This window comes from Nelumbo nucifera, chromosome 7, assembly GCF_055504915.1.
Source record: "Nelumbo nucifera cultivar China Antique chromosome 7, China Antique-T2T, whole genome shotgun sequence".
NCBI classification, from domain to species: domain Eukaryota; kingdom Viridiplantae; phylum Streptophyta; class Magnoliopsida; order Proteales; family Nelumbonaceae; genus Nelumbo; species Nelumbo nucifera.
In genome coordinates, this window is record NC_142655.1 from 49,207,188 (window position 1) to 49,220,559 (window position 13,372).

Below are 13,372 nucleotides of genomic sequence, written 5' to 3' on the forward strand. Positions count from 1 at the left end.
ATTAGTATTTAATAATTAATATGTTAGTATTCTATTATTACTTTAATTATATTATATTAATATTTTGTTTATACTTAATTATTATTATTGTTTAATATTAATATTTTGTTGTTATTATTTTATTAGTATTTAATAATTAATACCGTAGCCTATATCATTAATTTATGATTAATTTATTAATATATTACTATTTTATTTTTATTTTTATTAATATTCTATTATTTTTGTTTATTTTTTTTAAATTAATTTATTATTATTTAATAATTAATATGTTATTATTTTATTATTAATTTAATTATATTGTATCAATATTTTATTTGTACTTAATTATTATTGTGATTATTATTACATAAATAATATCTTTGCTTTTTATTGCTAATTTATTAATATTTTAATATTATGTCATGAATTATTATTATTATTATTGTATTTAAGAATTAATATATTTGCTTTTTATTTTTAATTTATTAATATTTCATTAGAGTACTATTATTTGCTTAATTATTATAATATTTTATTATAAATAAATAGATAGACAGATAGATCAACCCAACTCTAATTAAAAGTCAAAACTCTAACCCAACCCTACACTTGAACAAATCTATAAACCTAATCCTAACATGACAAGGTGGATTTATCATTTAACTCGATGTATTGCCATTCCTAGTATTTGCATTAAATTGCTAGATAAACTCATAATGGAATCCACATACGATTAAAGTGAAATTTTATAAAGATGTATGTTATCCTAATGAAAGAGGTTAGGACAATGGTAGATAGAGTAGAATCCTTTATCAGCTACCAAGATTATCTTTGTTATTTAGTAAAGATGACTTTATCTTTTTTTAATTGGAAATCAAGGAGAGGCCCATCTATCAATCCATTCACCAAATCTATATATCTATTAAAGAATCTTTACTTTTAAATTGTAAATTGAAATAATGTCTTTAACCAGTAATACAATTCCATCTCTCATTCCCAAAAGGTCACATGCATTAAATCAGTGAGAAAAAGCAGCACTAGTGCCGTGTGTATAATGCTTCCCAGTACGGTGACGGTCAACAAATTGCGCTTAGCCCTTGACGCGACATACGTGCATGAGGGTGGGACCCACCATTAAGGGGCCGATCTTTCTACAGACCCATTCATTCAATCTCTTAGATAACCTTAGCAATTAGAATATTCCAACCAATCACCAACTTTTCACTTTTTCTTTGTACATCTTCTGGTGGGTAACCTACAAGCTACATTTTACTTTGCTCCATGTACATGTAACAGTAGTTGCTTAGGTTCTGTTTGTTTGCCATATAAATTTGAATTCAATATAGGGATATAAATTTTGCACTCGGTTCAGTTATAATTTATACTTTTGTTTGATATAAAATTTGCCCTTTTTTGTCTCATTTTTACTCATATTGGCAGTCTAAAAAAATTGATACGAAATTTATACACTCTTATTGAATCCGTGAGCAAAGTTTGATTACGTCGTTATTTATTCCCTGTCACCAAAATCTAAGGTTTATTGCTTTTTCTTCTCAGCCATTGAAATTCAAAGGAGAGTGAGTGTGTTGAACACGGCAACAAAGTAGGCACCGTCTTTTATTGACAAGCTAGACATTGTAGAGAAAAAGCTTTGTGTTTTCCCCAAATCCACATTCTACAGCTTGACTTGGGGGCCTGCCGGCCTGGCCGTGGCTGTGGTTCATTTGTTATCCAATTCACAGCCACATGTGTTACATCCCAGGTTCTTTCTGGTTCCTTTCTCTATGTGGGCAGTCTCATATATTCTAAATTAACCGTTTGGGTTCATTCTTTAGGCTGCATCTGGAAACGAATTCCAATAAATTACAAATATGTAGAGTGTAAAATGGTTTATATAAATTGTAAAATTAGGTTAATTTTGCATTGACAAATTTATCCTCTTACTAAACAGACTTTTACCTGTAATGGATGCAAATACGAATTCCAATAAAGCATATACTTTTTTTTTTATGAAAAGCCCATTTGAATGCAAATTTACTTCTCTTTTCTTGATGTATTTGCATATCTTTTGTCAATGCATAAATGCAATGTTGTCAAACACAGGTAAAAGTGAACCAGAATACAAATTTATCTTGAATCGCAGGATTTAAACTCCATATGCATCGTTTTCAAACACAGCCTTAGGAAAATAGATTTCAGAAATTAATGGATTTTAATCTTTTTGTGGATTTATTTATTTTTTAAATATTTGGTGATATTCATCATAATAACTTCATTCCAAAAAAATCAGTGGTGGTAAGAATCGAATCCGCATTTATACTGGAGCGGACCAGTTAATATATATATATATATATAGAGAGAGAGAGAGAGCTAGTAATTTAATTAAATTTCATCAAGCTGGTGTTGCAATGCAAATACAAATATGTACACTACATATTTACCTATTTTTCGGTTCATGAATACAAACACGGTTCACATTTAAACCGTTTTTGCATTCATCTTGTTTGTTTGAAATAGGTGCAAAAGTGTGGGCCCATCTATTCAAGAACTCGTCTAACAGCTTAATCTTTTTAGCTTGAACGGTTCAGTTTGTTTCTGTTTCAAACCCAGAACTCATTCATGTACAGATCGGATATGTGTGGTAATCTATCTCGTCGTGATTTAGATGTTTCCCTCACTTCACCTGTAAGTTGCAGAATTACTAACAATAGAGGTGATGATCAGGTGAAGGGTGCAACAAAATTCATTCAAGTCTTATCCAACAATATGGGCATGGCCAGGCATGAAGCTTAATTCTTTGGTTTGGACGATAATGATGATAACGACAGTGGTGGGGATGGTGGTGTCGTACGTGGTGGTTGTGAGGATAAATCGAACAGAGCTAAAGAATCGAAGCTCATTTCACAATTCACATGCAATCAAAAATCCAATCCAATACAGAGACCATCAGATTCAAAAAGTAATGCAAATTAGCATCCCGGCCTCATTTGTCGGTATATCCTAATAATCAGAATTTCAAATAGTACTTTTTAAGGATTCATCGACTCTTCCTATAGTCTGAACTAACAATCCTCATTCATTGAATCTTCCAAAGGGTTCAATCAGTACGGAACCATGCATGTATTGGAAGGAATTCCATCATCCCATAATGAGGAGGTAGCAGTCAGTTACGTGCAAGAGCAGAGCATAGAACTCGTTAATCACTCCGCCTGCAAATAAGACCAAAATTTGCTTATTTATCTGGGCAAGTGCATTTATTTATATTCTTTTATTTTTTATGTAAATAAGGTAATGACCATTTTGGTCAGAAAAATCTATTACTAAAAGGGGTATTTTTATTCCATTTAAGTATTGACAACTTTCCCCCAAGTGAGAAAGTTATTTATTTATCTAGGATATGGGTATCACTTACCCAGATATGTGAAAATTAGGAAAATAATTTTTTCTTGATCCCCACATAAATCTGATAAAAGAATATATGTTTCTTGGTCAATGGAATTTTGAACCAACTTCCCCCTCTCAAAATCCAAAAACAGAACACGCCCCAAATAATATAACTTGTATTCATCTTAATTTAATCTTCAAAGGCAATATTTTGAAGAGATTACACACACCCGAGCCAATGTAATTGTAATCCCATACTTTATCCTTTAATTCATTGGATTTATTTTGAGAAATGCTTGATTTGGTATTGGACAACCCTATCATTGAATCTTGATAAATGGTTATTTCCCAAATTAATTAATAGTTGAGAAAAATACTCCTTCAATAATGAAAGGACAATTTTACCCTTTCCATCATTGTTTTCATTGGGGTGTTTAGGGGTGAGCATGGGTCGGTTTGATTCAGTTTCATGGCAGAACCTAGAACCTACCCTATAGGGGCCAGTTTCAAGTTTTTGGAACTAGAACCTATCTTGTGAAGGTCGGTTGTGGCCTTGGTGATTCTGGAGTTGGTTCTAGAGCCTACCTGTGGAACCCCCCCCCCCCCCCCCCCCCCCTCTTCAAAAAAAAAAAGAAAAAAATAAATAAGCATGTTCTTTAAAAATTTGATTTTCAATAAATATAATATATAGTATAATACTTATATTATTTTTATTGATTAAATCAAGTAACTTAATATGTCGATTATTATTATATAGTTCAAAACATATAATTTAAATTTAAATCTTATAAATATTACATTTTACATTATTTATTCTACACATTCAAATATTAAAATAAAAACAAATGATCAAATAACTTAAGTAACTCAATGGTCAAGTGAAACCATGGCCTTTGTGCTTGGGTTTAAATCTTCACATCCCTAAAAGTATTTTGAGATTTATTTTAAGATAAGTTCAATTCCAGAGTAGGTTCCACCAAGGTCGGTTTAATCAAGACCAACCAAGATCAGTTCAGGTAGGATAAACTCCTAGACCCTGGAACGGCTTGGGTGAGATCAGATAGGATCGATATAAGGCCAATTCAAAGTCGGGTCCAGGTAAAGCCTACCCATTTACTCATCCCTACTTAAAGGCTCATATAATTTCTGAACAAGGAAATGGCAGTTTGGTCTTACGAAAAAATAAGTAAATCAACATCTTATAATAAAACAATTCCGCCCTCTTCCATGATGTCTATGACGGACTCATGATTTGTCTCAGACCTGGAATTCATTTCCCCAACTTTTTGGTTGTGTGCCACACTGCCAGCAGGCTGCCAGGGTATGTTTTGACTGGATATCTACTCTCAAAAGTCCATAGTGTTGGACTCCCGGCCTATTTTCATTTCTTCTTTTGGTTGTAGGCTTCTAGCTACCTGCGTCTTCATTCTGAAGGAAGGTCTGCCTAACTTTAACCCATTAATAATACAAAATAGACTCGTAATGAAATATACTCGTCTCTGATGAACAAACATGAGGAGCTCTCAGAGAATTGGAGTCAGACACTACAGCAAATCTGATGTTCCAAGACTACGCTGGACACCTGAGCTTCACCAGCGCTTTGTATCGGCCGTCGATCACCTCGGCGGAAAACACAGTAAGTTCCAGTTGCAGAGCCGTTGTTAATTAATTAGCTATTACCCCCAAATTTTTTTCTAGTTAAAAGAACTGTTGAGAAAACAGGAAGAACAAGAAATTAAAAATGGCCCAAGAAAAAAGAATCTGGACTAAATATTTTAAGCATCAATCTAACGTGGTTGCTTGATGCTGTGTGTTAACTGGTTTTGCAGAAGCGACGCCAAAGCGTATTCTACAACTGATGAGCGTAAAGGGACTGATGATATCTCATGTCAAGAGCCATCTTCAGGTACAATTACCATGTTTCCTTGAAAGAAAGAAAAAAAGGAATTTTGGATTCTTAGGAATACTATCGAATTTACTAAAAGCATTATAATAATACCTCAGGTTTTGCAGACACCTAATTATTTCAATCCCATATGATGATAATGGTGGAAAATTCAAGCTTTTAATTATATATATAATATTTGATGAACAACTCAGCTGCTTAGATTGTATTATCTCCATCCAATTAATAAAGAATATTTTAATCCGTCTGGAGTGTTCTTTCCCATCTTTTTGTTTTTAAAAGAAAAAGATGTTTCCTTTTGAGTGCAGAGAAAGAGATCTAGATCAGAGATGACAAGCAATAAAATTGAACAACGTGTTAAAAATCAGTTCATGTCGGCAGTTCATTAATTTGAAGCAGTACTCCAAATAGTATCAAGCCTTCTTTTCAGTCCCTTTCCTTTCACATTTCAATTCAATAGCCACTATAGAAAAGTTTTGTAACTTGGATCCACATAAATCGGTAGAGATTTATAAAAGAAGAAAACTAATAAGATTTATCAGCAGGCCAGTTGTTTGATCAATGCTCAAATGCTGAAATGACTTGATATTTGGATCTCACAGTACCGAAGATGCAAGGTCATCTTAGGAAGCCAAATATGGGCCAAAAGTTCAGAATTAAATTCATGGCACTAATCTCAAATGTTCAGAAGAATAGCAAAAAATAAAGAAATTAAAATCATCATCATCCAAGTCTTATCTCAATTATGGGTCATCTCCTGTTTTGCCCTTTATTCTTTTTAATGTCATATCCATTGTTAAATTATGAATACTTAAATTATTTCATTATTACTTTAACCCATGTCTTCTTCTATTCAATATGCAATAATAGATCACTTATTAATTAAGTCTAATTTCTCTCATTTTATATCATTAGAACAAAAAATAAAAAAAATTAAATAAAATGGTTTCATTTATATTTATTAAAATTATATTTGGTCCAAGACCTGAGGAGTTTAACAATACTATTTTGATGCTGGTTATATTGATTGCCTTATTATCTTACTTGTAGAGCTTCTTTCCAATCAGCAGATGTACAGGAGCGGCAATTGCAGCAAAAATATTGAAGCTCTTCTATCTGGAAAAGGTTTACAAGATCAAGAAAGGAAATACTTGAATGATATGAACATCTTTTATCCATCCAGTGTTAAAGAAAACACCCATTGGATCTCTGTGTGTACCCACAGTTGCTCCCCACATAAGTATGCATGTTTTAACTATCATTTATTTGTTTTAATTAGTTCCATTAAATTGTTTATGATGTTCTGCATGCAGCATTTCCTTTGTCCCGTCAGTACATAAACTGTTTAATTTTTCTATAAAATTCCAAAAAGAAAATGCCAAATGGTTCTAGATCATTTCATCAAGCTATTTTACATTAAAATATTTAAAATTGTATGGACAGAATTATTAACCCCATCTAGAAAACTAAAGATAAACCCAAATGATCAGATGGAGAGAGTACAAATTTTACTTTTCAATACAGAAGATGGAAAGTTATAACTTTAATTTGATTAAAGGCTCTTTTTGTTTGCAGTGCAAATCTGAATTAGATTTGTACAAATTTGAATCCGATACAAATTTTACATCTGGGCCCAAGTTAATAGAACTACTTTTTTAAAAATTTAAATATAAACATATTTGAATTTGTGAAAACAATTACATGCATGCTAGGCTTTTCAGGCCTCATATCATCCTTATTCATAAGTGTGATGTGATTTGTACTCCTATACCTAATACAAAATTTGCACTTCTTGTTGCATTTGCTCTCTTTGACAATGCAAATTTTGCATTCCAAAACTGAGAAAATTCATACCACCTTCTTTCTACCTTGACTTTCTCTCATATAAAGTGGGGGTTAGGGCTATCAATGGACTTCAAAATCCTAATACCCAATTCAGCATTCAATCCAATTGACTGGATTTTAATGTTAGAACTTTTATCCAATTAATAATTGGATGGGATGCAAATTTAGCACCATCTAATCAAATTAAATTTCGAATCTAAATAAAAATTATTAATGTATGTAGTATAATTATGTGTATATATAGATATCATACATATACAATTATAAAATTTACAACTAATAAATTTAATATTTAATATTTATATATATTTATTATACATGTATAAGTAGTTAAAAGTAATCAATTTTCTTAGAACTTTTTATTTTTTATTTTTTTTGTCATTTTAAACACATAAGGCAGATGCATATTAAATCCAAATCTGATCCAATCCCAATATATCAGATTTTGGATCGAATTCAGATCCAAAGATAAGATAAGCAGATTGAATGTGGATATCACTGGATTGGATCATATTACTGCAGCACTAGTGAGGACCACATCTTTTTAGCTGTTATTTTGTTACACCCAAACAAACAACCTTCCTCCTCTCTTTTTTTTATTGAAGTGGAGACCACATAATTTTACTTTTCTTTTTACTCCTCAAAAGCAAACAAAAGAAAGTCAATCATCAAGCAAAAGTAAACCAAAATTTACTCTCAGCCAATTTGCACTCCTATGCATTTATACCAGTGCAAAACATATAACCAAGATATCATAAAAGTGGTAACGAACCAGGTGGTTTCATCGAAACTCATAGGGTTTTTGATTGATCAAACCTCTTCCGGCATCATACCTTTCTGGAATCTTTCTTGCATAATAGATTTACCTTTAGGTTATATTTGGTTTGAAAGAAAAGATAGGGAAACCTATGCAAGGTGTGTAAAGGTTATCTTTCCCTTCCTTTCCCTACTTTTTACTTCAAACCAAACAAAACATTAGTTTAAAGTGGAATTTAGATTGTGTAGACTGCTAAATGGGTATGGTTTTCAAGAAACTGTTATAACCTGCTAAATCTGTTATTTAGATTTTTATTTTCTCTGCTTTTCTCCACTTGGAATATCTCTGTATTTTTAGATTTTTTTTTTCTTTTCTAATAAGGGATATGCTTCTGGATCATCAGGACATTATGGGATGAAGTAAGAGAATGTGAATTTAAGATGGGAGATTGTGTACATGAAGCATTTTGGAGAAAAAGCTATGACTTCCCACAGACGAGAGATAATGCAGAGAGCTATGAAAATCAGGTAAAGAAATGATAATTGAAGCAAGTTTGGTACGTCATCTTTACCGGAAAAAAAAAATATTGGGATTTTATTGGATATGAAAATAAATAGGGAATATCTATGATGCCGAAAAAATAGGGTATGCAAAGAGTTTTGACCAATCAAAATCCAAACATGAATTTTGATAAATAACACCTGATTTGCATTTTGGATATCAATCTTTTCCATATCATAGTCGAACTCAAATAAATAATGAAATAAATATGAAATGAACACAAAACAGGTCTCTTTGCAAAATATTAAAAAAATAATAAGGGCAAATTACAAACAATCACCCTGCACCTAAGGGATAGTGACACTTACCCCTCCCCAACTTTTTTAACTTCATGGAATATTTCCTCAAACAATTCTAAAACACTATATTAACCTCATACTAATTTACGAGACCATTTTGCCCATGTAACTTAACTAGTTTTTCTTCTAAAATCCTAACCCTCACATGTTTCTCAACTTTCTTTAGAATGGTTATTTTCATCATTTGATATCTGTTGCTGTCAATCCATAGAATCTTGAATAGAAAATTTAGTAATTTTAGTTTTACTATCAACTCCATTATTGGGTCAGGGGGCAAAGTTCATAGGGATCTATGTTGCTAAACAAAGCTCAGGGGTCTAAGCTTGCCACCCTCTAAGTACAGGGTGGCTATCTGTAATTTTCCTCAAAAACAAACTCTGACTAGAGGGTACTCCAATAAATACAAAATAGTAAATAAAAATAGAAACAAATCTTCAATAACATAGATTGAATTTGTATAAGCTTTAGGGTTTGTACTTTCAAAGCAAGTCCTACCAAATGCTCAAAACACTTATTGTTAGCTCTTTTTTTATTCTTTCCCATAGCCCTAATTAAGTTCACAAGCAAAAACTTACCTCGATGAAAAAACTCCACACACCATTGAGTTATTGGTTATGTAGACAACATGACATACAATATATATTACACAAATTTTGTACCCAGTTCAATTGTGCATCTATTTTGTAATTATGATTTGTAGTCCTATTTAATACAAAATTTTCATTTTTTATCTCATTGGCATTCACTAGCAGTGCAAATTTTGCATCTCAAAAGCTTAAGCAAAATTTGTACCACCTTCCTCCTACCTCAATTCTCTCTTTTATAAGGGGGAACAATATCATTCTTACTTTCTACCTCACTATCAAATAAATATAACTCTCCTACCTCTATATAAGGTGGAGACTGCATTTTTCTTCCTGTTTTGCTTGTCAAACAAATAAGACAAAGTCAAATCTCTGAAGTAAAAGTAAACCACAAGTTATGCTCTACCTATTTGCAAACAAACTGAGATAAACGTGTTCAAACGAAACTCTCTTTAAAAGCTTTTAACTTGTTCTTAATAGAACTCAAAGAGGAGTCCTCTCTTCTTGTGTTAAAACACTTTAAGCCTTGTTGACTTGATCAATTTCCCTTGATAATTTGTCTCATGTTGCTTAAGGAAACCTTGAGAGGTCTAATAAGTTATGCCGCTCCTAAACCACAATTTTTGCTTGTGCTGCTGTGCATGTATTTGTGGTGCTTGGTCTGGTGTATAAACACCCATGGAGAAGAAAAGTGGGAAGGGTGCTTAAGGCTTATTTTGCATTTTGCAATGAGGGTGACATTATTACTTTTTTTTGTGGGATTTGACACTGGATCTGCTACAACTGAGCTTCAAGTCAAGCTCGAGCCTAATAGAGCTCTTATATATATATATATTATAATTCTTAATTTTTTAAATATAAAATAATAAATATTTTTTATATATAATTTTTTATTTTTATAAAACATTTTTTCTCAAATCGAGCTCGAGTTTACGAGTTTTTGACTCGAGTCAAGCGTGAGCTCAAGGTTCTAGTTCAAACCTTTTACTACCTTGGCGAGCCGAGCTCGAGCCTTGTACTATTCGGCTTTACTCGGCTCGAATCCACCCTTATACCCACATAATGGTTTGTGGGTTTCATCCTCTATGGTTGAAAGTGGTTTCGACCATTGGTTTGGGGCCTTTGGGCCCATGATTTGTGGGTTTCACTTTCATCCTCTATATATATAGAGGAAAAGAGCCTTATTTAGAGAATTGATGACTATAATGATAAAGAGACTTACCAAGCCACAAATGGTGGAGAAAGCCCATGTGTGAAAGATGCCAATACATAGGGTGTCAATGGTATTTGAAAATCCGATTTCGAATTCGATATCCGACTTAATCGAATCAAATTCGGATAATTTGAATATTTAATCGGTCAAATTCAGATATCCTATTCATACCAAATAGTTAATCGGATTTGAATTCGAATATGACCTGATTCGATTTAATAAGTATCCAAATTTGATCGATTATTTAATTCTTATATGTAATATATAAATATTTTATATAATAACTAAATTATATAAATAATTTTATATATTTATTAATTATCTAAAATAATTAATAAATCAAATTTGAATCGAATCGAATATTTGAATATTTAATCAGATTCAAATTCAGATATTAATTTTCAATATCCGCCGAATATCAAATTAAATTCGAATATCAGATTTGAATTCGAACATTGCCTGATCCATTTCTAATTCGATCCGTTTACACCCCTACCAATACATGCTGTTTGGTGAGAATCGAAACAGCTTTCTCCCCCTCTATTTCTTTTTCTTCTTTGATACCTTCCCCCATCTGTGGCATCAGAGTCCCATGCTTTTGGATTCCTAGATATGACACTTCACCTCTTGTATTATTGTGGCATCTTTCGGAAGCACCTTGCCCTTGTCCATCCTTGTGAAAGGTGTTTATGGACCTTTTGAGTATATTATATTAAACCAGTTTTTATTACAATGGGCTAATAAGACCTTGCTGACAAGGTACACCTTGGACTTCATCAACTGACAAGAATGTTTAGTTTTCCTGCCATTATTTCTGAGATGTTATGACTCCTCTAACAATGTACATCTAAGTTGCAACTTCAATGAATCATGCTTTCTCAAGATTGGGACTTGAATTAAGTAATGTTATATATGATTGAGACCAAAGATATTGACGTCTGATTATCTTTCAACCTGTTTCTAACGAGAGACCATTTACCTAAACAAACTGTTGTATTATGAAACAAATATTTTTTTGGGTAGAGCTGTCAATGGATCAGCTGGTCTGGTTTGGGACAGGGTGGACCAGTCCCGAATCATTTTTTTATCAGTTCTAAAAAATAAATCCAGAACTAAACCAATTATCAATTGGGATAATTAGATTGACTCGATTATCCCGATTATACTTGATTTACCTATCATATATAACAGCTGAAACTTCATTTTTGATAATATAATAATAAAATGACAATAAATTAAATAGTAAACTGTTTATATGTTGATAAAACAAGTGTTTTTAAGCTTTAACCAAAAATGTCTTTTATACTTGTTTACAAAATTTTCCCTTTTAGACATAAAATATAACAAAAATTACAGCAAATAAAACTAGGAGATTTTTATATCTTATTGGTTTGATTCTGAATAGGTTTGAAACAACAAAAACTAGTCATAATCCAATTATAATCAGGACATAATTCAGAAGTTTTCAAGTAGTTTGCAAAGTTATTCATTAAGGCTGCATTTGGAAACGATGCAAACAAGTGTGAATGTAAATATGTAGAATGTAAAACGATTCATTTAAATTGCAAAGTTGGGTTAATTTTGCACTGACAAATTTATCTTTTCACCAAACAGACTTTGAGCTGTAATGGATGCAAACATGAATTTCAATAAAGCATATGTTTTTTTTTTTATCAAAAGCCCACTTGAATGCAAATTTACTTCTCTTTTATTGATGTACTTTTACATCTTATTATCAATGTAAATATGCATTGGTCTGTCATTTGTCAATGAATAAATGTAATGTTGTCAAAGACAAGTAAAAATGAACCAAAGTGCAAATTTACCCTGAACTGAGATTTACACTCTATTTGCATAGCCTAAAATATTTGAGACTTTGGGGCATTGCAAAAGGATACTTCATCCGAGTGAATAGTGTTTACTTGCACAATTTGTAGGAGGCTTGAGATATCTCCTAAAAGAATATATTTGTGCTTCCTTTCTTATGAATGCTCCTAATATATATAATTTTATGGCAGCCTACACTAGCAAGCTCTCTTGATGGAGTATGGAAGAAAGAAGATTTTTTTAGTCGTCCAAGTAAAAGTTGTGAGCTGTCACTATCCTACACTGCCCCACTTGGGAAAATTCAGAGGGAGGAAGAGCGATGGCACTTAGACAATTATTCCTCTCAGACTAACAGAAAAGCAGATGAGACAGGCAACATACACTTCAACTGTTTCAAGGAAAGTGATTTAAACCTAGAGCTAACCATCTCATCTTCCATCTCCTAACCCAATGGAGAAACAAAATAAAATGTTCTTGAGAGTCATGTTAAAGCTTCTGCTGGTTCTCTTAATAAACTTTTCTATTAGCACTTGTTGGAGATACTCCAAAGTAGAAGTGGCAGTTGGGTCAAGTTTGGATAGGGCGATCAAATGGATCAAATCAAATCATATATGGATGGATCCAAATTTGATTCGCTTATATTCGAATATCTTATCCATTGGATTTATGTCAAATTCAAATCAAACTGGGACGGAAAACATATTGAATAGTAGAAATAAATTAAGCTAAAAATGATCAAAATATTATACAAGTATTAATTATAAAATTAATTAAAAACGACTTTTGATATTATACTTTATGAATAAAATTAATTTAAAATTACTTGAAGGATGGAATTAGGATCACCCTTAATGGGTTAAATTAAAAATGGCATTTGGTTCGCAATCAAGATCAGAATTAAAATCCCATAGAATTAGAATCAAAATCACCTATTCCCAATGCCTATTTGGTTTAGATGGGAATAATCAGTCATATTCCAATTATTGTTATTTGGTTCATCTAGAAGCCAAAATA

General features: G+C 31.9%; 1 protein-coding gene across 4 annotated transcripts; it reads left to right on the forward strand.

Annotated features, from left to right (window-relative positions):
• Positions 1-4,547: 4,547 nt before the first annotated feature.
• Positions 4,548-12,898, forward strand: LOC104608101 (uncharacterized). Of its 4 annotated transcripts, XM_088891085.1 has the most exons (6): positions 4,548-4,687; positions 4,770-5,002; positions 5,187-5,272; positions 6,340-6,512; positions 8,278-8,401; positions 12,550-12,898. In XM_088891085.1, the coding sequence occupies exons 2-6, from the start codon at positions 4,879-4,881 to the stop codon at positions 12,802-12,804; spliced, it is 762 nt and encodes a 253-aa protein (XP_088747211.1). In that variant the 5' UTR covers positions 4,548-4,687; positions 4,770-4,878; the 3' UTR covers positions 12,805-12,898. The 4 variants fall into 4 exon arrangements, with proteins under 4 accessions (XP_088747211.1, XP_088747212.1, XP_010272283.1 ...); XM_088891086.1 differs by having other exon boundaries at positions 4,613-5,002; positions 6,343-6,512; XM_010273981.2 differs by having other exon boundaries at positions 4,615-5,002; positions 5,196-5,272.
• Positions 12,899-13,372: the final 474 nt, after the last annotated feature.